This window comes from Selaginella moellendorffii, unplaced genomic scaffold, assembly GCF_000143415.4.
Source record: "Selaginella moellendorffii unplaced genomic scaffold, v1.0 SELMOscaffold_71, whole genome shotgun sequence".
NCBI lineage: Eukaryota > Viridiplantae > Streptophyta > Lycopodiopsida > Selaginellales > Selaginellaceae > Selaginella > Selaginella moellendorffii.
The window spans coordinates 479,071-503,955 of record NW_003314332.1 but is presented as its reverse complement, the minus strand read 5'-3'; the positions used below and the strand labels follow the sequence as shown (position 1 = coordinate 503,955).

Genomic DNA, 24,885 nt, shown 5'->3' with positions numbered 1-24,885 from the left:
TTGTGAAAATGCCGAACGGCCGAACGGTTCACAAATTTTTTTTGAAAAAAAAAAAATATTTTTAGTAAAACCACATTAATAAAAGTAAGAAAACCAAAGCATTAAACCAAACCAAACCAAACCAAACTAAACCAACTACTACTTATTTTCTTCAATATCTTCGGCAAGTTCCTCGACATCTCTAGCATCTTTTTCAACAATCACATCTTCATTTGAAAAATTTTCTTCAGCTAAATCTTCTATACCAAGAGATTCAAGCCTAGCTTGCATCTTTACAATCTTCATCCATTGTGATTCGATTGTAATTGTGTCGAGATCGATTTCTAGGAATGTCATTCCTTCACTTTCAATACGATCCACCACTCTGATGTTACTGTGTACATAAACTAACTTCTTCAAGTTCTCCAGAAGCAAGTGATTGCATAGTTTGGTTTGGATCAAGTTCCAACTACTCTAATTTCGCTCACATGGAGAAGAGCACACTCTTTAGCTCAACACACAAAGTGCTAACTTCATAAGCTCAGGCATCTCATATTCATAAAATTCCCACCAAGACACTAGGAATTTCCTTTTTGATTCGTTTCAGTGGACCGCCATACATTTTACCACAATAATTACATTTCCAATGCCCAGCTCCTTTGCCGGAAGCATAAGGAGTGAGCTTGGTAACATGGGACCATGCCCAATCGGGCACCATCGCTCAATTGTGCTAGAATTGCTATAAATCGCTAGAATCAAATCTCTAAAATCACTGGAATCGTAATTTCCATTTTAGGGCAAAAATTTCATGGGCTATTTGATTTGCGAGACCTTAGCGAGCTGCACCACGCTCAATCGAAAGCAGAGGCCGGAGAGTGTCGCCCTATAGAGCTCGGTACGCACGCAGCTCCTATAGGCTATAGCCCTCTTTGTCGGATTCTATGTAGGCTTGCTGGGCTGGGCATTCGTGGATGGAATCTGATGGATGGATCTCTCCATAGCAGCAGGAGAACAGCAAAGCAGTGGAGATGTAGTGGCGATGGCGATAGCCGCAGCAGCATCAGAAACCTAGTGCGATCACCATTTTTTTTGCTGAACAGAATCACCAAACGGACCTGTCCAACCGCGTTTGGCGGCGGTCGGGATTTCAGCCGAACGCAGTCAGGACCAACCATACTCTCGACATTCTCTACCTTGGAAGTATACTATTGTTTGCCAATGAAGATCTTTGCCATGGCAAGTCAGTCCCGATCATGCTGCTGCTGGCACTGCTGCTGGGTCTTTGCTCGATTGGCTCTCTCGGCTCTCTCGCCTGCTAAGCATGGTTGGTCCTGACTGCGTTCGGCCGAAATCCGCCGAATGCGGTCAGACAGCTCCGTTTGGTGATTCCCATGAAATTTTTGCCCTAAAATGGAAATTACGATTCCAGTGATTTCAGAGATTTGATTCTAGCGATTCGTAGCGATTCTGGCACAATTGAGCGATGGCACCCGATTGGGCATGGTCCCATGTTACTAAGCTCACTCCTTATGCTTCCGGCAAAGGAGCTAGGCATTGGAAATGTAATTATTGTGGTAAAATATATGGCAGTCCGCTGAAACGAATTAAAAAGGAAATTCCCAATGTCTTGGTGGGAATTTTATGAATATGAGATGCCTGAGCTTAGGAAGTTAGCACTTCGTGTGTTGAGCCAAGGAGTGTGCTCTTCTCTATGTGAGCAAAATTAGAGTAGTTGGAACTTGATCTAAACCAAACGACGCAATCACTTGCTTCTGGAAAACTTGAAGAAGTTGGTTTATGTACATAATAACACTAGAGTGGTGGATCGTATTGAAAGTGAAGGAATGACATTCCTAGAAATTGATCTCGACACAATTACAATCGAATCACAATGGATGAGGATTGTAAAGATGCAAGCTAGGCTTGAATCTCTTGGTATAGAAGATTTAGCCGAAGAAAATTTTTCAAATGAAGATGTGATTGTTGAAAAAGATGCTAGAGATGTCGAGGAACTTACTGAAGATATTGAAGAAGATGAGTAGTAGTTGGTTTAGTTTGGTTTGGTTTAATGCTTTGGTTTTCCTACTTTTATTAATGTGGTTTTACAAAAATGTTTTTTTTTTTTTTCAAAAACATTTTGTGAACCATTCGGCCGTTCGGCATTTTTACAGCCGGTCGATAACCACGGTCGGCCGGTCGGCATTAGGAATGGTCGGGACCAACCATGCTGCTAGGAATTTATGATTGAGACTAATTTCGATAGAAATAGAAATGAAGTGTATAATTGTGAACCTTGTTATGTAAAAATATCAAGAGTGAAATAAAAATAACACCACACACACATATAAATATAATCATTCTTCAAACACAATTCATTCATTCTCATGACTTTTTCAATGGCTCCCATATCTTTGATGTCATTTGTGGTTCTCTTGATGTTTTTTATGTTTCAAGTTAATGCTCGTCAAAATTTTCCATCAGTATTGTGCCCGACTGCAATCTTCAGTCTTACTGATTCACTATCTGACACTGGAAATCGTAATCTTGAAGCACTTGCTTCTGGTAATACTAGTCTTTCCGGATCTTTTCCATATGGAATGACAATTGGAAAGCCTACTGGGAGATATAGTGATGGATATTTGCTTATTGATTTCTTAACTCGTGGTCTCAAGCTCGGTGATTCTGCACGTCCTAGCTTAACATATAATGGTACTTATTTTACAAGCTTGAATTTCGGTTATGCTGGAGCTACTGTTTGTCCACCTTCTGTTTATAGTAATCCTTTTGCTACACCTCACATATTATCTGCACAAGTTTCAGATTTTTTATGGCACAAAGAACAAGTGAAAGATTATCAAGATGGAGCTGAAGTGGATAAAAATGTATTATATAACAAAGCACTTTATTTTATTGAGATTGGGGGCAATGATATTAATTATATGATGCCACGTTTTCCAGATATTTTAAATACCACTATTCCATCTGTGCTATCGGGAATTAAATCCAGTATTTTGAGTTTATATGAATCTGGAGCAAGAAATTTCCTAGTAGTGAATCTTCCTCGTTCAGATTGTGCTCCAGGTTATATATCTGCATTTACAGAATTTGCTGATATCTTTAATACACATACTGATCAGTTTGGATGTATTGTTGAGGTTACACAAGTATTTGAAACCTTTAACAAACAGCTTTTGGATATGGTGATTGATATTAATTACCAAAATGATGATATTAACATATATCATTTTGATTGGTTTGCAGCAACTGATCATGTGATAAAGAACATGCATCACTACAAATTTAAAAGCTATAAAAGTGCTTGTTGTGGTATACCAGGAAATGATTATCATTGTGAAGGTTTAGCACTTTGTGGTTGTGGACAAACAAATGGCACTACTTGTAAAAATCCTGGAGAACATGTTACTTGGGATGGCACACATTACACACAACATTTCTATGAGGTATCATCTCAATTTGTTCTACATGGCAATTTTATCTCTCCAAGATTAAATTTACTTCCAGGGTGTGGTATTCCAATGCCACCCTCTGAAAACTAGCTTTGAAAACTTTTGTCATTCAAGACAATTTAATAAAATCTGAAATTTGATTTGTTTACAATTTGAATGATGAAGGTGCGTGAAGAAGGTGGCGAACGTAGCTGGATTATAACTCGTGGTCTAACCGTGCGGACCAATTCGTATAGCGCTCCGATCACACTCCAGAGCTCTGGAGCAATTCAGGCCGGATCCGACGATGGGAAGATCGGAGCACCTTTGGGTATCACTAGGATCACTAGACGGAGAATTTCCTTTGATTATTCTCCTTGGACAGCATCAAGTTTCGCTCGATTGATCAAGCGAAGCGAAGCTAGCAAAAGCTCCCAGCAAGTTCTTCCACGCCCCAACATCAGGAGTAGTTCTTTCCAACCAGTTCTTTGAGCACTAGACTGCACTGAAAGGAGGGCCTTCTTCTTCGAAAGCCAGCTCTTCTACTTTTTAAATGCCGAATCACACGACGTGGGATCAAGCCCACGCTGCTGGCCTTGAAAGCACATACTTCTCCAGCACTCGACGTAGTGTGCAAGCACGCCGTTCAACGCTGCATGCCACAACTTCACGGGTTAACAGCGAGAAAAAGCTTGGTGAAAACTCACTCTCGTTCTGGTACTGCATCGCAGCCGCAATCCCAAAGTGGAGTGGGCACTGCTGTAGCTGCTGCTGATTGGAGGTGGTGGTGCTGTTGGTGCCGTAACCTCCACCCAGTCCTGCACCCAGCCCACGCATTATGCTACAAGGACATTGACAAAGGTTGGCCGGAGGACATCTTGGCACCACCAAGTCATTCAGGCAACAGGAGCACTCAGCTGCAAACGAAGGCAACATGGAGCATGAATGGCTGCACCTATAATCCGCACACCTGCATGAATCACGTCCACCACCATCCCACGCATGCAACCATCCACAAGGAGCAGCAGCACCACCAAAATGCACCATACTATATGGGAAGCCCGCAGGGGGGACAGGAGCGGCAGAAGCAGAAGCAGCAGCAGCAGCAGCAGCATAGGATGATGCGTCAACAAATGCAACTCCGTCAGCATGACCACTAGTGTTACAAGCAAGAGAAGTGCTTCCTGCAAAGCTTGCACACTTGGGCTGCAAGGGTTTCAAGTTGGATCGTTTACCCGTGTGGTGTTGTTCGTAAGGTACCGCCCCGCGCTTCAGTGTTTGCCGCTTGGTGGCGTTGGCTGCGAACGGATCGGTCGGCTTACACGGCCGGAACTGGCGTTTCTTGAAAAGGACTCCTGGAAGAGATAAGCACCACGTAAGCCACGTAAGAAACTTTTGAACTTGCCATTGTCTCTCACTCCAAGCCATTTGAATGCAGGCTTCCGGTTCTCCGTCCCGTGAGTCTGTGAAAAGCGTTAATCACAGCCTACAGCAAGGAAGGCCAACCTTTTCAATCAGCTGAAGCGAGGTCAACACGTTGGCAATGTCGTAGAGGCGCCTGACTTTTGCTGCAAACCAAAGTCAAGCACCACGATGCCAAGCAAAAATCACAGCTTACTTTTGAGCTTCGAAGGGTCAGTGCATCCTCCGAATAAAACTCTGGCGGCTTCATCTAACGAAACTACCTGTGTCTGCGTGTACACAGGGTCCAAGGTTAGCGACCGCATGTAGCATTAGAACAGACCACCTGAGAGATGAGGAACAGCTGCACAAACTTCTGGCTTAGCAGACCAAGGGATTTCTCGCGCCTACAATCTGAAAAAACACTTGAAACGGCAAAGGCAATGCAGCCAAGGTCACCTGCTTTGCTCTTGGGCTTGTAGAAGCTGTACGACTCAGTATATGGACACGCAGTAGAACTATCAGGCATGTTGATAGACTCCTGTGTTCCAAGCGCGCTGTCATCGTGGTGGTGCTCCTGGCCAGTCCACAAAACAGCCTTAGCAGGAACAAGCGAGATACAAGTGACAAACTCACCTCATGCTTGTCGCTTCCCCAGCCATCCAGTCCATATTCCCGAAGAGCCGCTTGCTGGTTACAAGCAGCATTCTCAGACTGTAAACAATCTCAGCCTGTGTGTACCTTCATCTCCTTCAAAGCCTGCGGAAGCCTCGTAAACCCGTACCACATGTAACAGTTCTTGGCTTTTCTCACCAGCACCTGGTCATGCCAAAGACACACAAGTGCAATGACACCAAAGGCTTCTAATGGTATACTACTCACCTCTACACTCTCGAGAATATTTACAATGTCGTAGATGCGCCTCCTTTCCACACCTGATAGAACGAGACCCAGAATAAAAGTTGATCTTTCTGAATTCCTAGTGTTTGTTCTTGAGCTTTGTTTTGGAGAAAAAAATCCTCTGGAGAGTGTTTTCAAAGAAGAAGACATACCTAGCCGGAATGCTGCTTCGTCCAGGCTGATGCACTCGGTGCCTTGCTCAGCTCCATACAAGCTGAGGAAGCTGCAATTTGGGAGTTGGGCTTAGCGCAAGAGGTGTACAAAGAGCATCGATGACTTACTTCTCGCACAGGAGGCCCAGAGACTTTTCCTTGCGATTGTAGGCGGGTAGCGCCTGCATTTCCGTGTCGAGGCCGACTGGAAAGCCCTCCACATCCAGGCACGAGTCGGACATCCTGGGAGAGGCGGCGCGGCTAGCTCACAAGGCGATGGCGATGCAATCCAGCTTACTCACCTGCTTAAACCCTAGGGCGAGCCGGGCTGTGGCTCCCAAGCCCTAACAATGGATCCGGGACTCTCCCGCCCATGGGCCTTGCGCGCGCGTTTTCAAAATTTGCGGAATTTTGCTCCGCCTCTTGGGCTGAGCCGGCCGGCCCCTGCCACGTGGATCCCGCGGCCATTAGGGTTGACTATTAGGGCTGACTGACCTGGAGGAAAATGGAGAACGCAGCCAATATTAACAAATCACAAATTATAGTAATGAGATTTTACAAATGTCCACTACAAAGATGTTAAGGATAGTAGGTGATCTAGACATATTCTCGGTAGAGGAGCTTTATAATAAATTTGAGAAGGATTTTCAACCTTAAAATCAAGATTTTATGCACATGGTTTGTAGTATTTAGTGTATCATATCTTTATAATAGTCTTCAAAAGACACCTCTATAGATTCTTCATCCATCCAACGAGACATTGAATATGATCATTTAAATTTTTAGATTGTATAATTTTGAGGAAAAGCAACTTAGAAAAAGCTTTTTCTAGCCACTCTCTATCTCTAGGTTTTAGTTGTCAATATTTATAATAGTTAGTTAGTACATTCTTTTTTTCTTTCAGTTTTATAGTGACAAAGCAATTTTTGTAGACCTTTGTCACACTTCAAGATTTTTCATTTGTACATAAATTTAATTAAATAACTTTAAGAAGTTATTAAAATAATTAATCTAATCCCAGTTATAGATGATGTTTAATATTGTAATAAAATATTTTAAATATATAATTATATATTCGAGAATTATCTTTAAGGTTTTTACAAATTTAAACTGAGAAAAACATATATAGACTATTGATTATTTAGAATTAATATATTTTATCTTTCTAAAATTATAAATATATAGCAAAAAATACTTTTAAACTATATAAAATATATTATTTATTTATTACAGAAAATATAATTTTTATTTAATAATAAAACAGCATTTAAGCTTGTAAGATTACACTTGTAACCATCTGCAAATATCACCTGAAGCAATCCTACCTCATCTTCATAAACAACACCACTTGCATCCATGTTCACTACCATGTACTTCTTCACCACTCCCTTCGATATCAATGCATGGTAGCGGCCCTTCAATTCCCCAAGTTTGATACCATCCCGAGCGATTTCGAAAGCCCATTTGAGAGCTGCGAGATAAAAATCAACATGTCCTGCCGCACCGTACAGTCTACCAACATCCAGGAACATTGGCACATCAAAAAGTGTGCAGTATGCACTGTAACAGAAGATTTTCAGTTAGGCCAACACAACATAAATAGCAACATACCGATAGAACTCATTCTGGTATTGTCGCTCGTATATTGTCCCATCATCAGTTGCAAGAGATTCAGAACACACCAAACGTCCCGCACTCATCCTTTGAATCACATGGACCAGAAAGCTCTCAATGCACATTGTTTGAAGCTTCGGCAGCGTTAACGTTGCAGTGGCACATAAAGATGCAAAATAGTGACGGTGCAAAGGCGAAGGGAACATAAAGTTCATGGCTTTGGTCCTCACCAGTTGACCCCTTCTCAACAGCATATTTGCAGCACTCAGCACTTCCGACGACAGCTCTGTTTTCTTCACAAAACCCAGAGCCTGCAGCAAAAGTTAAATTAGAAACATGAAATTGACACTTACTGAACTAGATCCCAATAATTTGGAGAGGCTACCCGCATACTCTGGTTGCCAGTACCTATGACGAAACCTGAACACAAACCAAATCACATCAAATCAGGTGTCTAGTTTTACTTACGTGCAGATACTTCGAATCTCAGATAGCGATTCCATAAAGCGTTCAGAAAGCAATTCCCTCTTCGCAAACTCCTCACAATCTGCCCGATTTTTGTCATTTAACATTCCCCTCACAAGCCAGTCAAGCATGTGTGTCATGAGCCCTGGTTGTCTATCTCCAACCTCCATCACGTAGTAGAGGATATCGTTGTTGCTGGGTACAAATCCACAGAATTTGCACCAGTTCTGCCATAATTCCATGCATTCAGCATTTAAATGGAGATAAAGACCCGAAGATTCACAACCATGTTGCGGCCTGCATTCAGGATAATCACGCAAGTTACATGCGAATAATTCTAAACCTCACCGCAGGGTCACAGCGCAACTTGGTTTAAATATAATTGGTGTTGGCGGTACGTCAGTATCATCCTCGTCACTCGCAACGCTGGAGACGAGCACAATATGCAGCATACCACCGGCTTGCGCTGATTTAATCTTGGCCCATAGAGTTATATCAGGAGCATGAAACCCACTTTGCCCTTCGTCAACAAGTACAAGTGTAGGCTCGCTGCTGTTGAGCCTCTCGATTGGAACATCTGCAAGTTATGACAGCAAGTCACAGAGAATAAAATAAACTTTCTTGAGTACTCACGAGGATAGTGCTGATGCCACATATACTCGAAACTGTGCCCACTGATGCCTGCAAGGCTGATGCAGAACACGTCGCTGAGTTTCGATTCAGTTCTGTACTTTAACAACTGAAGAAGAGATATTTTACCACTTTGAGGAGGGGTTCGCACGAGGACTGCTCGTTCTTTGCGAACAAGACTCTCAAGCTTCTCCAACAGATCTTTTCTTTCAGAAATGTATAAACGCGCGTTCAAGCCTTCCGATTGCGAACCTGAAATAAAATACATCAGGCAACGAGAGGTTCAAGATTTTTGCTGCCGTGAGTGCAGCACAACAATCCGCAGTGACAGGAATCTGCGGATTTGGTAAGCAATCAAGCCATCAGATGCTCCCACAGTTTGGCACAGCTCTGCCAATAACTGAGGTGACAGAAGCAGCAAATCCTGTGCTTTCAGATCTAGATCTCGGATTCTGGAAATGGTGGCCACCCCTATACGTCAATTCCTAAAGAGATTATCGTCTTCCATCGTCTTTGGACCAGGAGAACCCTAAATCGCATGATAGAAAAAATGCTCTAGCTCCATCGTTGTTCTCTGGGTGGGTCGAGATCATGCAGTAGCATCTTCTTCCAGCTGAGTAGTTTTGGCATGCACTTGATCGATTGGACGAGCCAAGGACGGAGATCAAATACATTTCAAGATCCACCTCGAGCTGGCACTTGGAAAGCAAATCGAACGAAGTGTCTTTTGTTCCTCTTTGTCCTTGTGTTCGGGATTGGACGCTCCAGTTTGACTCCGATTGGCACTCCACTGATTTGGTCGTCTTCTCCACACTGACTGATTTCTTTGTGTTCGCGCCTGGGCGCTCGGACTGATTTGTTCATGCTCCCGATTGGACGCTCCCATGCTGACTGATTTCTCACCCGACGGTGAGAAGAGTTACTCGGCTCGGTGCCATACCTTCTTGCTGCATCCTCCGGAAGAATCCCATCGCGGCCTGCTAGGAATCACACGAACAGCCAGATCTATAGCACAAGAAAAGGCTCGCGGTGAGGGGTTAGGCGAGAAAAGTATCGAGACAAGATGACCATTGTTTTCTTATATTATTTGTGCTTATGATATGTTTTCGAATCCCACACAGGTATCATCTCGGTGCTATGTTTATATACATGGTAGAGCACAGCATTTCCATCGTCCTGGATGGTAAGGAAAGTATAGCAAAGACCTTGACAGAGCTTGTTCACAGCCCAGATCACTCTTTTACTCGATCGCTCAAACATAACCATGTTTCCATCCGTTTGGATTCTGAGGCCACAATTCACATCTCTGAGCCGCGGATAGCCATTCCTCCAGATCTCTTTGCCACCAGCTTTGACCGCCACACTACAATCGTCCTCCACCCCCAAACTGTAGTAATTATTTGATGTGGTCAAGTGATAGCCCTTTGGAAGCAAATTGTAAAAGCCACTGTCCAGCGTTGTGAACCGAGTCACGCAGCTTCTACGTGGTAAACCATGCATTGATGTTTTATAAGAGTCCTCCATTGTTTCAACTGAAGTATTGGAATAATCATAGAAAAAATCAAGAGTGGGACCTTGGTCAGTGTGTGCAATCACATAGTCTATACCCACAACGTCCATGACTGATAACATCTTGCTAGCTCCATAGAGGAGCATTTGGTTTGTGCAATAGTGGAGTATATTCCCAAGGGTGGCCTGGAGAACTCTTCCACGAATGTAATGCTGTCCATCAGCACCTACTCGGCAGTAGTCTGGGACCTGGCCTCCTTCGTACACAAAGAATATAAAGTTGACCACAACGTTGTTCGTGACGGTCACGAAATCGATGAAAGCGGATCCAACTGGGTAGTACTGCTCGCCAGAGAAGAGCTTGATAGCATCGTGCATGGCTTCTAGGATGATGCGAATATCATCTGTGGAAAGGGTGTTGCGATCTGATGAGAAATTTGTTGTGTATGATTCTGCAGAAAGAGCTAGAAATGAGCAAAGAATTGCAAACTTAGTCACCCAATCCATACTTGCCTTACCAAACCTGGGAGAAAGCAGTTATTTGAGGAGTAAATTATTGTCATTGGAAATGCAGATTCCATTATTGGTATTGTCCTTACCACAAAGACAATATCTATTAACCAGTCTTTCCTTGACTTTTATTGATTTCAATGTATTTTTTGACCTTCATTGACTTTTTGGCTCAAGCTCGGTGCAGTGACATAAAAATTCTCTCTGTCCAAAAAATGATTAACTGATTCTCGGCATGCAACAAATGTAGTTGCTCCACCATGATCGCTTATGCTGGTTGCCACCACTGCTACCACTGCTACCAGCGACACCGCTAAACTTTGGCGAGGGATTTCTGACATTCTCAATGGCTTTCATCAGGACATTCCTGTTGGTATGCTTGGCTGGTGGCACATCCGGCACCAGAGCTTGGCCCTCCTCCAAGTCGTATCGATCAGCTTGCCTTGTCCAGTCCTTGTCAAAGAGCGATTTCAAGGTGACGTGTGGCTTGATGCTATCCCAGGATGTGGACGATGAGGCTTCGGCCTTTTCTTTGTCAACACGGCTTCGTCAATTAAGCTACCTTATTTTCCATTTTGTGCAGGGCTCTTTTCTTTGAACAAGTGTGTGTTTCTACCAATGTCCCATTTCAAGATTTTATACTGTAGTGTGCTGGGAGTCTGGGTCATGTGTGTGTGCTTATTTTGTGTCATGAGGCTGCCATTATGGTGAGAGATCAAGGAATTAGGCTTATGTGTTAAATATTTTATGTTATATGGCTTGAGTGGCAAATAGTCATAGTCAAATAAATAAGATAAAATATTTTGAGTATAATTGTCTAAAATGTTGAAAAAAAATATTTTTAATATCTTAATACCAATTCTTTATATATTTTTTATTAGTATTTACATCAACACCTATTGATATATTTATTATCCAATAAATTTTTTAATATTGTATTTGTAAATTGAAGTGTGAGTACTTGGGATAAAGGAATAAGTATATTAATTAGGGTTTAAACCCCTACTTATATACAAGAATGGATGGATTAAATTCAGTCCTAAATGGACTGTTTATATGCTTTAGTACTATAGTTAGTGTATTACTTAAGTCCCATTTATCCCCCAAGATTCCAAAGATCCATGGTGACAATATATCTAAATTTCATCCCATAATCACATATGCTACACTAATATCCCATGTGTGGTGCTAGACGAGGACAATGGTTGTTCTACTTATGGTCTTAAGTCTAAGTTAATGTTGGTCTCTTAGAATTATTGGTGGGCGGACTTAAACATGGGAAGTATTAGTTGTTGCAATAGTATTTCATGGACTATAGTGGTTCTTGAAGTCTCTTGCTTTAGTTTAAAGTTATGGCTTTAAGGTTGATTTAATCATTTGGCAGTTGTATACGAAGTTACAATTAATTCGTCAGAATTCTATAGTCGACTGATGCTTATGTTATAGCTTTAAGTTTTGTTTTAGTCATGGTTATTAACAACTTTGTTAGTGGTTTTGTGGGAACTTTAGATTCTTTTAGTAGTTTGTAATCGCCCAACAGAAACTTTAGATGTTCCACCTAATTTATTATCATCACTTTTTCATCTTCCGGAGGGAAGGATGGTGTAAAGTTTATATATATATATATAAAACTTTTACCCTGATAAAATAGCCACTAAAGGCTCTTTTATCAAGCAATTGCCCTTTTTCCAGTTGGCTTAAAGGGAGAGAAATAAAGTGTTAGACTCACTTTATTCATCTTCCACATCCTTTTTACCCTCTTCGAAGGAAAAAAAAAATCTGAAGCATTATCTTTGTTTATACTCGTTATGCTCGTCCTCACTTCACCATCTATGTTTGGCCTCTATTATCGCATCCGTTCGGCTTCACTATGTTAGGATTAAATGTTTCATTCATACTAGTTATACTTATCCTCACTCCATAATTTATATTGTTTATCCTTGCGTCACTACTATATTCACTTGTCCTTACTCTATCGTTAGGGCCAAACTCCTGTCCATCCCCTTTACCCCCTCTTTCGAAGAAAAAAAAAGTAGAAGTGTCAAGGCAAAAAGGAGAAAGCAAAACAAATTGAGGAAAAAAAATTATGGAAGAAGAAAAAATAGATAAAAAAAGTGTCAAAAAAGAATTTACAACAACTGGCAATGTAGAAATGGGGAAATAAAAAGAAGGACATGTGCTTATAACTTGGAAAATAAGGGATTTCCTATCATAGCCACCATAATATAAGCAAAAGATTTACACTACTCAATCTTCTCAACACACAATTCAACACTTGAGATGAGAAAATCAATAACAACGTCTACAATTTCAAGGGAACACATAAACTTTTTAGCAGCAATAGTAAAACAAAGGCTCTCAACAACACTCACAAGTAGGGATATGCATTTAACCCAAAATTCTAGCTAAAGTGACTATAAACCTTTAGAATAAAGGAATACTCAATACTAGAATTAATTAAAGACTTTACCAATGAAACAAAAACAAGATTCTCAACTTCATCCACACACTCAACATTTAAATTAGTATAAGGAGGATAGAAAACACTCAACTCAACACTAGATTGAGAATGAGAATTATCAGAGTCATAAATGATTAATGTGGTAGGTGAAAAAAACACTACAGACGAGGAAGAAATACTAGAAACATGAGAAGGTAGCTTAGGCCTAGAAATAGAAAATAAGGTTGGGAAAAACCGAAGGTAAAGAGAAAAGATTAAATAGTACATTGAAGGATTGATACTTATCTTGTGAAATCTCCATTTCATCTCCAAAGCTATCTCTATAATAATCAAATTCGTTAAAATGATTTGGAATCCATTCAAGCTTATACACATTGTCTTCCCATAAACTCGATCCTTGAACATTCTTTAAGAACCAGATTGCATCATCCATAGCTCGCAAATTGATATCACAATCATGCTCCACATAAACGAGAAATGGTAAAACACCGAGAATAGAATAAGTTATATAATCATGTCTTACAAAAGTTAAAAATGGCAACACACCAAGGATAGGTGTAGCACTAACGTGATTACACCCTACAGCATTAAAAGTTTGATCCAACGGAGTAGCATTAGCAGCTTCAAGTGGCATACTCTTTGATTGATGATAGCATGGCATGATAGAAGAAGAGAATGCAATGAAAATCAAAAGAAAAAGCAAATTTAAGCACAATGATAGTTAAATTCTAGATATTGCAAAAAGTTAATACAGATCTAGATCTAAAAGAGAATGAAAAAATAAGAACAAAAGGAATAATCCTAAACACTAGAGCAAAGCACTGTTAAAAAGTTTCGCCCTTCAAAGATAAAGTGCAATGCTTTTCAAGTGGTTAGGATATAGAAAAAAAAAATAATTAGGGTTTAGACTCTTGTTTATATACAACAATGGATGGATTAAATTCAGTCTCAAGTGGACGGTCTATATAATTTAGTATTATAATTAGTGTATTACCTTGACAAAGTTATATATATATATATATATATATATATATATATATATATATATATATATATATATATATATATATATATATATATATATATATATATATATATATATATATATATATATATATATATATATATATATATATATATACATATATATATATATACATATATATATATATACATATATATATATATACATACATATATATATATACATACATATATATACATATATATATATACATACATATATATATATACATACATATATATATATATATACATACATATATATATATATGTATATATATATATATGTATATGTATATGTGTATATATATGTATATATATGTATATGTATATATGTATATATATGTATATATATATATATATGTATATATGTATATATATATGTGTATATATATATGTATGTATGTATTTATGTGTATGTATTTATGTATATGTATTTATAAACCTTACAAATTATACTAAATTTTAGATCAATGGATTTTTTATAATTGACAACATTATTATTGCAGCTATTAGCATTATAATATTGACATAAACATTTTACAATTGTAATAGCATTCCAAAACACTTTTTTTAAATATCGTTGACAAAATTAAAAGGCATATGAAGTTAAACAATGAAAATAATATTAATTTGGTTTAAATATATATTTGTTATTTATTTTTAAAAAAATTTAACCATTATTTTGTGAATATTATTGCATAATATGTTGTGGAAAAATAATTATCCCTCCCCAATAGCTTACATTAATTTTTTAATTAATTGTAGCAAAAATTTAAATTTTAAAATTAAAAAACCTTACAACCAGAATTAAATTTTTTACTTCAACAGATAACAACATTTTTACTCACAATTTGAAGTTTGAATATAAAAAACAACTAGCTTAACTATTTAACGGCACAACCAATACAGAGTTTACCTTGACTCTGAAAAAAAGACACTAAGAATTCTTCACCATCGAAACTTAGTAAGTACATCACTTGCTCATCCTGTGAATAATAAGCTCAAAAGTGATAGTTTGTAGTCCAGAAACAGAAAATACCTCGGGCCAAGTACGAAAGGTCTCAGGAGAAACTTGAAGAAGATTGAACGCAGCCTCACCATCGACTCTAGCACAAATTTCCCTGCCTGGTTCTCCAACGTCAAAAAGATAGACGTCTGCGTGGAAAGAGAGCGACGCTTGATCGCAACTGCGTGTACAGAAAGAACAAAACCAAGTGCCACTTTCATCCGTAACACGCCGACCACAAGCACCGTGTATTTTATGAAGCTGGAGCTCCACTCTTTCGACCCTTACTCTGCACACCTGATATCATCTTCTCGGGTCAAATAGAGAGCTTAAAAGGAATTTCTCCTACCTGGCCATAGCCAGACCATCGAGAGACAGGAACAATGCTGTGAAGACACGGGGAAGAGATGACTGCAGTGAGATGGGAAACGTTCACGAAAGATGCTCCTTCCGTGCTCTCGGTCCAAGAACATTTCATCCTGCAACGAAATATCGTTAAGGAGAACAGATAGTTTCTCTTTTACCTTCCACCAGTGTCTGCATAAGTAGCAAGGCCCGATATAAACACAAGTTGTCCGGAATAAACCTGGCCAAAACACCTGCCAGCCAAAGTCACTCTCAGAAAAAATCAAAACTAAAAGAAAAACAATTAAACATTTTTACCAGCTCTCCAGCATGAACTGAAGCTCAATCTCGATAATGCCGGTGTCGTCGTTAATAGACAGTATAAATGGTTGCCTACACTTAGCAGATGAAATCTGACGACCAACAAACGCTACTGTACCATAAACTGCAAGGTTGAACATCTTTGGTCTCAAGTCCTTTACCAGAAGCTGCGTGTAAGTTACACACGTCAGTCAGTAGGAATGACAAAATTTGCATTGTACATACACGAGCCGGGAAATCGTTGAGATCAACAGCACCGTGTGGGTTGCTTGGAATCAGCACTTCCGATCCAAGACATGTTTCGTGATCAGACGCCACTGTCACCTTTGACAACGATTAGAAAATTATTCCGAAGTAAACGCAGTTTTACCTCTTGCTCGAGTTGAAGACAGGGCGGCACACAATAGATCCGAGTGCATGTTCCAGACTCCAGGCCTATCTCCATTGTGTCATAGTTTACAAAGGGTCGTTCAAGGGCCAACATGCTTCCGTCACTGCAATCACGTAAAACATGTTCACTACGAAAGCAGAAAGCCTGATACGAAACCTTAGCAAATTGGCGATAGAAACCTGGTCATTCCACAGGACGAACGGCACTGTGATTCCCTCACTATCAACAAGTAAGATTGTTTTCCATCTTCTGTCGCCGTTCGTCTCAGTCTCCATGGACTTTTCCAGTCTATCGTCACAAAGTGATTAAGCCATACTCGATCGATCACGCGAAACAACACTTACTTGGCATAAATATGGTGATCTCCGGCAGCTCCACGTTGTATAGACGAGAAAGTGTCAGAGAGAAACTGGGCACCGAGCAGCATTGCATCGTGTTCTTGGTCCTGCGAAGAAAACAATAGCTAACTCACAAAAATTCGAACATTCACTGCACCTCGTCAAGTAGGACTACTAGGTGCTCTGTGGGTAAAAGACGCGGAGCACACGATCCAGCTCCAACTCTCAGCCTACAACCTGTCATGCGTAGATCTCGACCTCTCTTAATAGTTCCCTCCTCATCTTGTACCATGTCAAAAAATCTATGAACAAAAGAAGCCATCAACAAAAGAAGGTAAAGACGAATACCAGAAGTTCTTGGCTTACTTTCGGTGCAGATAGTGGTCGACTGTGTTCCCGCTGGAAAGATCTCCAAGCGTAAGAAGATAGCCATTGCTCCCTGGAAACTTTCCAATCAATCGAGAATCCAAGCTAAATGAGCTTACCAGGCAAGACGTGGATGTCCAGAACAACGACCTCCATCACGGCATCCAGAGAAACAAACTTCTTCTCCAGAATCGAGTCGACAGTCACAGCATTGGCCAAATGCTGATACCGAGCCCCCCTCCTCCTCTTCATTTGCATCACCGGGTGATTCTCCGCGAGCCTCCCTCTGCCTCTGCCGCGCTCCCTCTCGCCCCAGGTCTATCATCCACAAACAGCACCTACATTCCTCAAAAATCCCTCGAACCGAGCGAGAAATCCTCACCTGGAAGAGCTCCGCGAGAAGGATCCCTTCCGTGACCCCGCGGGGATGAGCTTGGCAGCACGACAAGACGCACGCCATCATCCACGCCCATCCGGGCGCCGCCGCGCCATCGTCGTGCCGCCGCCGGTACTCCTCGAGCTCCCTCCTCGCCCATTCTATAAACCCTAGAATACCATTTCCCGCCATCGCCATTTCAAATTTACACGCGTGTAAAGCTATAAGCAGCCAGTGGGCGGGAATCCCGATGCTCCCTTGTCTCTTACCTCTTTGTGTAGCTCGATACTTGTGGAATCCCCGGCGTTAGAATCTTAGAATCTCTTCCTCTTCTCCCAAGCAAGGATTCCAGGATCACCCCCCACCCCCAAAAAAAATGAGAGAGGAGAATTCAAGCAAAGATCTATCACAAGATCTAAGATCAAAGGGAGATAGGAAGAAGAAATTGATGGAAAATCTTTGTCTAGCGTTCCTTTGCCGAGCAACACAGCCATACCTGTGCCTGACCATTTTTCCTCTACTTCTAGTTCTACTGCTGCTACTACTTCTAATCGAAACATTATGGTAATTTTTGATGCGTTGGGGGAGACGTCAAGCATCGCTGTGGAGTGGACGCTGGAGAGAATTCTTCAGCCTGGGGACGTCTTGACACATCTTGGGATTTTACGGCAAACAGTCACAGGAATTGCAAAATTCAATAAGTTTTTTCTCTTCATTTTTGCCTTTTATTTTGATATTTATTGTTGTAGTGCCCCAGAAGCAGTCTCTCGTTGGCAACCAGGATGAAGAAATTTGTAAAAAAACTGTAATTCTCAGTGATATTCAAAAGGCATGCGAGGATCTAAACGTATCTAAACTTTGGTTTTTTTTATATATATTCTTTTTAGATCTTCGTCTAGACAGTTTTTTTTTTCTTCTTCTTCTGTTTTTAGGTCCTCTTAATTAATTTGCTATGAATCTGGATGGAAAGAATTGCCGCTTTCCATCCTCCGGAGGGGATTCGGACTGCGACACGATCCTCATGCACAGTAACACGACTGGTGAAGTGATCGCTCTTCCCAAAACTCGGGAGCCCGGCACTGCCACTTTGCTCGGTTTGCAAGCGCAAGCCCCGCGATTTCAAGAGACAGACGAGAGAGTTTGCGTACGCTGAGCTCGAGGAGGCGACAGACAATTTCTCGCAGGCCAACTTTCTGGCCGAGGGAGGACTTGGATTTGTGTACAACGGCGTTCTCAAAGGTGGCCAACACATTGCCGTGAAGCAACACAAGCTCGCCAGCACCCGAGGGAAGGAGTTTTGTGCAGAGGTCAAGGTTCTGAGTGGAGCACAGCACCGAAACCTGGTAACTTTGCTAAGATTTTGCGTCGAGGATGGCAAGAGAATGCTCGTTTACGAGTTTGTATGCAACAAGGCACTCGACTATCACTTATTTGGTACTTTTCTTTTCTTTTTCTAAACATTGAAATACTTGGCTTTGACATGTGAGAATGGTGGCAGATCAAGAAAAAAAGAGAAACTATTCTTCGTGATGTTGTTACAAGCAGCTTCTATAATCCAAAGTCATACAAAGAACTTCTCACGATCAAAGTTTCAAAGAGTGATCTTGGCTGGCGGCATCCATCGCGAAGAACTCGGAGATCACCTCCAGCGGCATGCCTTTGGTCTCGGGAACTTTGAACAGGGTGAAGATCCAGGCCGCCAACACCACCACCGCGAAGCAGCCAAACAAGCCCCCGATTCCCAGCACCCCGAGGAGCGTCGGGAACATGTTGGTGAGGATGATGTTGCAAGTCCACATCGAGGCCTGGCACATCCCAATGCAGAGGCCGCGAACTCGAGTCGGGAAGATCTCCGAGCCCAGGATGTTTGGGATGGGTCCGAATCCCATCACGAAAACGCAAACGTAGACTGTGACGCCGACGAAGGACGCTGCTGCCTGGAGGATCCCAGCCGGGACGAGAGTGCTGGAGATGACCATGGTGACCAGCGAGAGGAAGAGGATTGGAAGCGTGACGAGGAGTATTTGCCTGTGCGTGATCGAGAAACAGAGTTCGAAGGAAACTATGAAAAGTTGGCTTACCTTCTTCCTTTCACGTCCATGAGACGCATCGCGAGGCCGATGCACGGCAGCATGATCAAGCAGGTGACGCCACTGGCGAGAATCGAGGCTGACGCCGAGCCGAGTCCCAGACGTGCTAGAAGCTCATCGGCCCCGGACTGCTGGAGGATCTGGGGAACGAAGTAGAGCACCGCATTGATCCCACTGAACTGCGAAACAAATACACAATCCATGATCGCAATAGTATGGCAAACTTTTTCTTTCCACGTACCTGTTGGAGGATTTGTAGAAGAACACCCACGACGAGCGCGCGGCGGACGCCAACTTCTAGCAGATCCGACCACGCCGGGCCTTTGATGGCTGTCTCGACAGGATGAACCATCGCCGGGCCGACCACCTTGTCCGAGACGAGGTTGTGGAATGACTGAGCCGGCCTGCCGATCAAAGCCGCGGCTTGGATTGACTGATCGACGACGGCGTTTCCACCACCATCTTCGACCATGCCCGGCAGAGAACGCGCTGATACAGAAAGACTCCCAGAGATGTTGGCAGCAGCAGCAGCACCCTCTTGGAGAAGAAAAACACGTCGAAAGTCCATGTTGGTGTTCTTGGTCGCTGACAATGGTCCTCCTCTTTCCTGGTTATCCCATTCCCAAGCAAGCTGCCAGCCGCTACCGATGCCAGCGCTCACGACCGGGCTCGCAACCGTAGTCCCATTCACGCCGCTGCTGCTGTGAGTTACGCCCAGCATGGAGCTCGGCCTGGACAAGAATCCTGCCGTGATCACAGACTTTGAGCTCGCACGTCGTCGCAGCAACGGAGTTAAGAGCTCCTCGATCTCTCCCACCACCGCTTCTTCGCCACCTTCTTCTAAATCCCCCTCGCCTTTCTCTACGTCGGACTCGTAGTTTTCTTGCTCGCGAGCCACACTCACATTGGTGAGGTTCCCAATGAGTGCTACCAGGGGGTCCACGAAAGGAGACTGGCCACCGGCTTGCGAGAAGCTGCTGTGTGTCGGATCGGATTCGAGCAGAGGTTTGGCGATCCACGAGACTCCACCATCTTCCGGTGTATACAAAACGTGCTGGCTGGATCCATTCGCGAGAAACGACGAACCATTGCTCTTGGTCTTCGGTGGAGCCGGTTCTAGCACCCATTCTTCCAGTGAACCGCCGCTTCCTACACCCAATCCTTCCACCAACAGTGCCAACTCCGCTGGAAAGATGAAAAGAAGTTGTGAGTATAAACAAAGAACGAAAACCAAGAGGATTCACCTGATATGTCCGTCTTGTTCCTCAGCCTCTGGAGCACAAGCCTAGCTTCCAGCATCTTTCCTTTGCTCACCAGCCACCGAGGAGACTCTGGCAAGTAGAGGATCGCCAGTGCCAAGAACAGCAGCGATGGTGCCATAAGGAGCGCCAGCATGATCCGCCAGTTTGGAGTTGGCCAGAGCGAGAAGAAGAAGCAGAGCGAATAGGCTAAGAACAGGCCCACCGATCCCATGAATTGCGGCAGCGTGGACAGAGTCCCACGGATCTCAGGAGGAGCAGTCTCAGCAATGTATATCGGGATCACTGTCACTGCGATGCCGAGACCCGAACCGACCAGCAACCTCGACAAGATCAGCACCAGCACAGTCGGCGACCACAGCATGATAGCAGAGCTCGTCGTGTAGAAAACCCCCGAGACAATGAGAATAGCTCGCCGGCCCAGCCAGTCTGATCCAGGCCCGGAGAAGATCGTGCTAAGGAGAGCCCCGACGAGCGTGGATCCGACCACAATGCCTTCAATGATGGGATTCCCTTGTATTCCCAGCTCGGGCTTGAGATAGAGTAATGCTCCTGGAAAGAAAGATCACACTGGATGAGTAAGGTGGCATGGGAAAGCAAAGAATGATTTCTCGAGTACCTGCGATAGCTCCATTATCCCAGCCCTGGAGTAAGTTGCCCAGAGTCGCTGCAAGAGCGATCTGGGTGGCTGGGTCCATGAGAAAAGGAAAAACCGGAAAGGAAAATACAAACCTTTGGTCATTTTGATGATCATCTATTTTAACCCGCGCTTGTTATTTTTTGCCTCGGGCATATTCCACGATTACCGGTCTTCGTATCCCATGTTGCAATGCACAGGTTGCTGCCACTACGTGTTGAAGATTTCACGTGCTGACGTGACAAACAAGATGCGAACCTGGGAATGCAACAAAGGCTCGATCCTTTTCGTCCTTTTTGCATTAGTCGGAAAAGAATTTGATCGTCTCGTTGGTTCTTATATCGAAGAAACAATGCGGCTAGATCCTCCTCGGGCACAGATCAGAGAACCTGAGAAAGAAGCGATTCAGGCTTGACAAGGAGATCTAAGCCACAGAATGAGCTTACGTTTGAAGGCACGCCCTGATGGTGGTTTCGAAACTTTCCATCCTGCAACTCCTTGAGAGAAAGCCGGTTGGAGATGATAGTCTCTTCAGACACCATGGGAGGATTGTGTTCCTCGTTCCCAGTTTTCATAGCGTTCAGAGTGGTTTCATCCAGATAGGTGTCTAGATCCGGCAGTAGTGGAGCTGAGGATGAAAACACTTTCGATGACGATCTCGAAATCTCTTTCCCAGGTTGCATTCGTGCTCGTTCCTAGTTTTCAAAATAAAACAAAATTAAAAGAATGGAAGGAAGTTGGCGACAGCCTCCGGCGCAAACGACGCTGAGCTCAGGCAAAGGTTTCCGGAGAGAAACACCTGGATCAAAACAAATACTGAAGAATACCTTCCACAGTAAGATGTGCTATAGCTTGCAATCTTTGCTTTCCTTCGATCAAAGAAATTTCCAGCTCCTTCTAATGGCGTCGCATTTCTTGCTTCACAGCTATGGAGCTCTCTCGAGCAAGAGCTTGCTTCATTCGTTCCATCTCTTGGCTTTGCAAGAACACCGGGCCTGGACCATACCTCTGGCGTTTGCATTTTTCATCAATGTTAAGAACACAAAACTATAGCTACCAGAACAAAGAAAGAAAATATTCACCTCAGGCTTTTGGATCTCCCCCTCGTCCTGTTGCGAGCGAAATTCTGCGAGACTCCTCCAGCCCCGTGAATGCCTCGCCCTTGAATTCCATTTGCTCTAATCTATCCATCCAGCAAGAAAGTGAGCCAAATAAACCATAGACTCGCGCGATCCATCGATCGATCGATCGAACATACCTTGCAGAAGTAGAGAGCTGTCCATCAAGGAGATGCTGGAGCATAAACTCGGCGCGCGTCACCGGCGCGCCTATACCCTCGCCTTCTTCCTCCATTCTTCTCAAGAGCCCTAAAAATCTTTTGAGGCGCCAAATCGCGCGCTTGCAATGGCGGGCGGCGCCGCTGCTCCTCCTCCAGCGCAGCAGGGCCGCATTCTTTCCCTCGTCCAGGGATGCGCCAGGGATCAGTCTTTCGGAGGTATAGCAGGATTTCTTCTTTCCAGTGCTGGAAATCGAAGTCCATGGAGAGGGGCAAAGGTAGAACAGCTCTCATGTCGCAACGGGAGCACGCAAGATCGGAGCTGGAAACGAAGAAAGCGCGCAAGAAATCCGCGGAGGAGGAGCTCAAGTGCCTCGAGGTGGACGCCACGATCCAGTCGCGACAGGTGGAAAATATTGCCGATTGAAATATCTCCTTTCTTTCGCAGACAAGACTGGAGAGCAAGCACCTGGAGATTGCCAATACGAGATCACTGCTGGAAGAACTCAAGGTAGGAGAATCTCTCATGAAACTCTCTTGCTCTAATCACCATTGCGATCGATCAATCGCAAGGAGGTGCAAGACAGGTACACATTGCTCGTTCTCGTCAAAATATTTCGATTGATTGACACTGATTGTTTAGATCCAGGGACCAATTCATTCAAGACTTGCTTTAGCTGAATGCTATCATTCGCCAGCTCTATTGTTGCGAATTGTGTGTGAAGCTTATAAACAATGTTATGGGGGTTTAGTAAATGTATAGTATAGATAGTGGACATATGGAAAAGCTGCCAGCTAAGGTCATGCTAACACAAAGGTTCTTTATGCTGAGAATGCAACCTGATGACATGATGGCCATTTACATTGGAAAGTTTAAGCAATGATCACTGAGCTGAAGGATGCAGAAGCAGTAATCACCATTGATCAAGCTAAGGCATTCCTACTCAGCTCTTTCTCCCTTGAACTCCAACCTTTGACATTGATGCTCTCAGCTGTGCCTGGAAAGGACTTGGACTCACTCTATTCAGACTTGATTGAAACAAAATCGCCTTTTTTTGTTTCTTCCCACTCCATTGCTTACCAATAAACAATGCTTACTTCACATGTAAAGCAGCCTTAGAGGGCACTTTGCCTTTCCACTCGTTCTGCTTGCATTCTTCCTCAATCAAGTCTGAATAGAGTAAGTCCAAGTCCTTTCCAGGCACAGCTAAGAGCATTGATGTGAAAGGTTGGAGTTCAAGGGAGAAAGAGCTGAGTAGGAATGCCTTAGCTTGATCAATGGTGATTACTGCTTCTACATCCTTCAGCTCAGTGATCATCATGTAAACTTTCCAGTGTAAGTGTGGAGTTCAAGGGAGAAAGAGCTGAGTAGGAATGCCTTAGCTTGATCAATGGTGATTACTGCTTCTACATCCTTCAGCTCAGTGATCATCATGTAAACTTTCCAGTGTAAGTGGCCATCATGTCATCGGGTTGCATTCTCAGCATAAAGAACCTTTGTGTTAGCATGACCTTAGCTGGCAGCTTTTGCAGCCAAGATTTGTGTAGGGGATGTCCAGTTCTGGTGGGCTGTTTTTGCTGAGATCAAGGAGATGAACGAATTCATCCCCAAGACCTAACCCAATGACTGAGAGTGCTTTTCGGTTCCTGGAATCCCAGTCGAGCCATTGGGTTACATTCACAGCAGCCGGACGTTGAGTCGTATAGGCCAGCAATCCTTGGCCAAAAGGGTACTTTTGTTGTTCAGGTGGAGAAATTCTGTCCCGTGAACGTTTTCCCAGCCCCCAGAATTTCCTGCTGCGTAAGCATAGATTAAACGGAGAATTTAGAATGGAGTGAAAAACTCGGCCACAACAAGGGCACACCTTCCTGCAGGCTGGGCAAAGAACTTGTGGGCACTTTCGCTCCTGGATTTTCCGCTCCACTCGCACCAGCACTGCCAAGGCCCTCACGCGCTCCTGAGCCAAGGGTTCCTTCCTGGCCCCTTTGATTCTTCCTCTGTCACTGTCCTCTTGCCATTAGATCGTTCGCTGCTATGTGGTATTATGAACGGTGTAGTTACGACGGTTAAATGTATGAGTTTATCGTGACGATCCGTCGCGGCTGTGTGGTCTTGTTCACTCCCACATTGTTCCAATCATGGTTCAGCCACCTCTTCCAGCACCAGCAAGCGTTGTTGCACCTGGCGCTATGGTTTCGGGAGACAATCCACCACTCATTCCAGGTTGGTGACCTTCAATTTTCTGTGCTGCCACAACCAGATGCACAGCCACAAGAACCACCAGTTCTTAGACGCTCAACCAGCTTATTGAGACGATGCTTGCTGCCGTCCAAGATGCACCAGAGTCCTTGGTTCAAACCTTACTTGCTAGGGTGGAACTTTCTCA

At 43.2% G+C, this 24,885-nt stretch overlaps 3 protein-coding genes and 1 long non-coding RNA gene across 6 annotated transcripts; 1 reads left to right on the top strand and 3 right to left on the bottom strand.

The window, feature by feature from the left end:
• Window positions 1–3,772: 3,772 nt before the first annotated feature.
• On the bottom strand, window positions 3,773–6,249 carry LOC9639690 (E2F transcription factor-like E2FE). Of its 3 annotated transcripts, XM_024659975.1 has the most exons (14): window positions 6,181–6,249; window positions 6,008–6,121; window positions 5,879–5,949; window positions 5,709–5,761; window positions 5,568–5,645; window positions 5,463–5,516; window positions 5,286–5,403; window positions 5,170–5,240; window positions 5,044–5,116; window positions 4,932–4,993; window positions 4,831–4,888; window positions 4,661–4,780; window positions 4,133–4,243; window positions 3,773–4,077 (listed from the first exon to the last, which is right to left on the bottom strand). In XM_024659975.1, exons 2-14 carry the CDS (start codon window positions 6,118–6,120, stop codon window positions 3,968–3,970), a joined length of 1,092 nt encoding a protein of 363 aa, XP_024515743.1. In that variant the 5' UTR covers window position 6,121; window positions 6,181–6,249; the 3' UTR covers window positions 3,773–3,967. The 3 variants fall into 3 exon arrangements, with proteins under 3 accessions (XP_024515743.1, XP_024515745.1, XP_024515744.1); XM_024659977.1 differs by having other exon boundaries at window positions 4,932–4,987; window positions 6,008–6,243; XM_024659976.1 differs by having other exon boundaries at window positions 5,173–5,240; window positions 6,008–6,243.
• An 8,634-nt stretch (window positions 6,250–14,883) lies between these two features.
• Window positions 14,884–17,428, bottom strand: LOC9639761. Its single transcript, XM_024659952.1, has 13 exons — window positions 17,243–17,428; window positions 16,980–17,178; window positions 16,861–16,933; window positions 16,652–16,796; window positions 16,501–16,601; window positions 16,313–16,444; window positions 16,136–16,259; window positions 15,991–16,089; window positions 15,763–15,932; window positions 15,624–15,698; window positions 15,449–15,578; window positions 15,133–15,396; window positions 14,884–15,079 (listed from the first exon to the last, which is right to left on the bottom strand). The coding sequence occupies exons 1-13, from the start codon at window positions 17,426–17,428 to the stop codon at window positions 14,978–14,980; spliced, it is 1,800 nt and encodes a 599-aa protein (XP_024515720.1). The 3' UTR covers window positions 14,884–14,977.
• Window positions 17,429–18,735: 1,307 nt separating this feature from the next.
• On the bottom strand, window positions 18,736–21,285 carry LOC9639687 (monosaccharide-sensing protein 2). The gene is made up of 5 exons (XM_002985968.2): window positions 21,205–21,285; window positions 20,571–21,137; window positions 19,568–20,511; window positions 19,318–19,505; window positions 18,736–19,264 (listed from the first exon to the last, which is right to left on the bottom strand). Exons 1-5 carry the CDS (start codon window positions 21,281–21,283, stop codon window positions 18,820–18,822), a joined length of 2,223 nt encoding a protein of 740 aa, XP_002986014.1. The 5' UTR covers window positions 21,284–21,285; the 3' UTR covers window positions 18,736–18,819.
• A 1,328-nt stretch (window positions 21,286–22,613) lies between these two features.
• On the top strand, window positions 22,614–23,254 carry LOC112340864. Its single transcript, XR_002990327.1, has 2 exons — window positions 22,614–23,085; window positions 23,142–23,254. It is a non-coding gene; the product is annotated as an uncharacterized LOC112340864 (long non-coding RNA).
• The last annotated feature ends 1,631 nt before the right edge of the window (window positions 23,255–24,885 follow it).

Bases quoted from the DNA above. Each gene is read 5' to 3' on its own strand.
- LOC9639690 (XM_024659975.1), bottom strand. From the start codon at position 6,120: ATGTCCGACTCGTGCCTGGATGTGGAGGGCTTTCCAGTCGGCCTCGAC. The intron at 5,950-6,007 runs GTAAGTCATCGA...CCCAAATTGCAG, and splicing joins CTGGGCCTCCTGTGCGAGAA to CTTCCTCAGCTTGTATGGAG. The intron at 5,404-5,462 runs GTGAGTTTGTCA...TGGACTGGCCAG, and splicing joins GGGGAAGCGACAAGCATGAG to GAGCACCACCACGATGACAG.
- LOC9639761 (XM_024659952.1), bottom strand. From the start codon at position 17,428: ATGGCGGGAAATGGTATTCTAGGGTTTATAGAATGGGCGAGGAGGGAG. The intron at 16,934-16,979 runs GTAAGCTCATTT...GAAAGTTTCCAG, and splicing joins GGACATCCACGTCTTGCCTG to GGAGCAATGGCTATCTTCTT. The intron at 15,397-15,448 runs GTAGGAGAAATT...AGATGATATCAG, and splicing joins GATGGTCTGGCTATGGCCAG to GTGTGCAGAGTAAGGGTCGA.
- LOC9639687 (XM_002985968.2), bottom strand. From the start codon at position 21,283: ATGGACCCAGCCACCCAGATCGCTCTTGCAGCGACTCTGGGCAACTTA. The intron at 20,512-20,570 runs GTGAATCCTCTT...TCATCTTTCCAG, and splicing joins GAACAAGACGGACATATCAG to CGGAGTTGGCACTGTTGGTG. The intron at 19,265-19,317 runs GTAAGCCAACTT...GATCACGCACAG, and splicing joins ATGGACGTGAAAGGAAGAAG to GCAAATACTCCTCGTCACGC.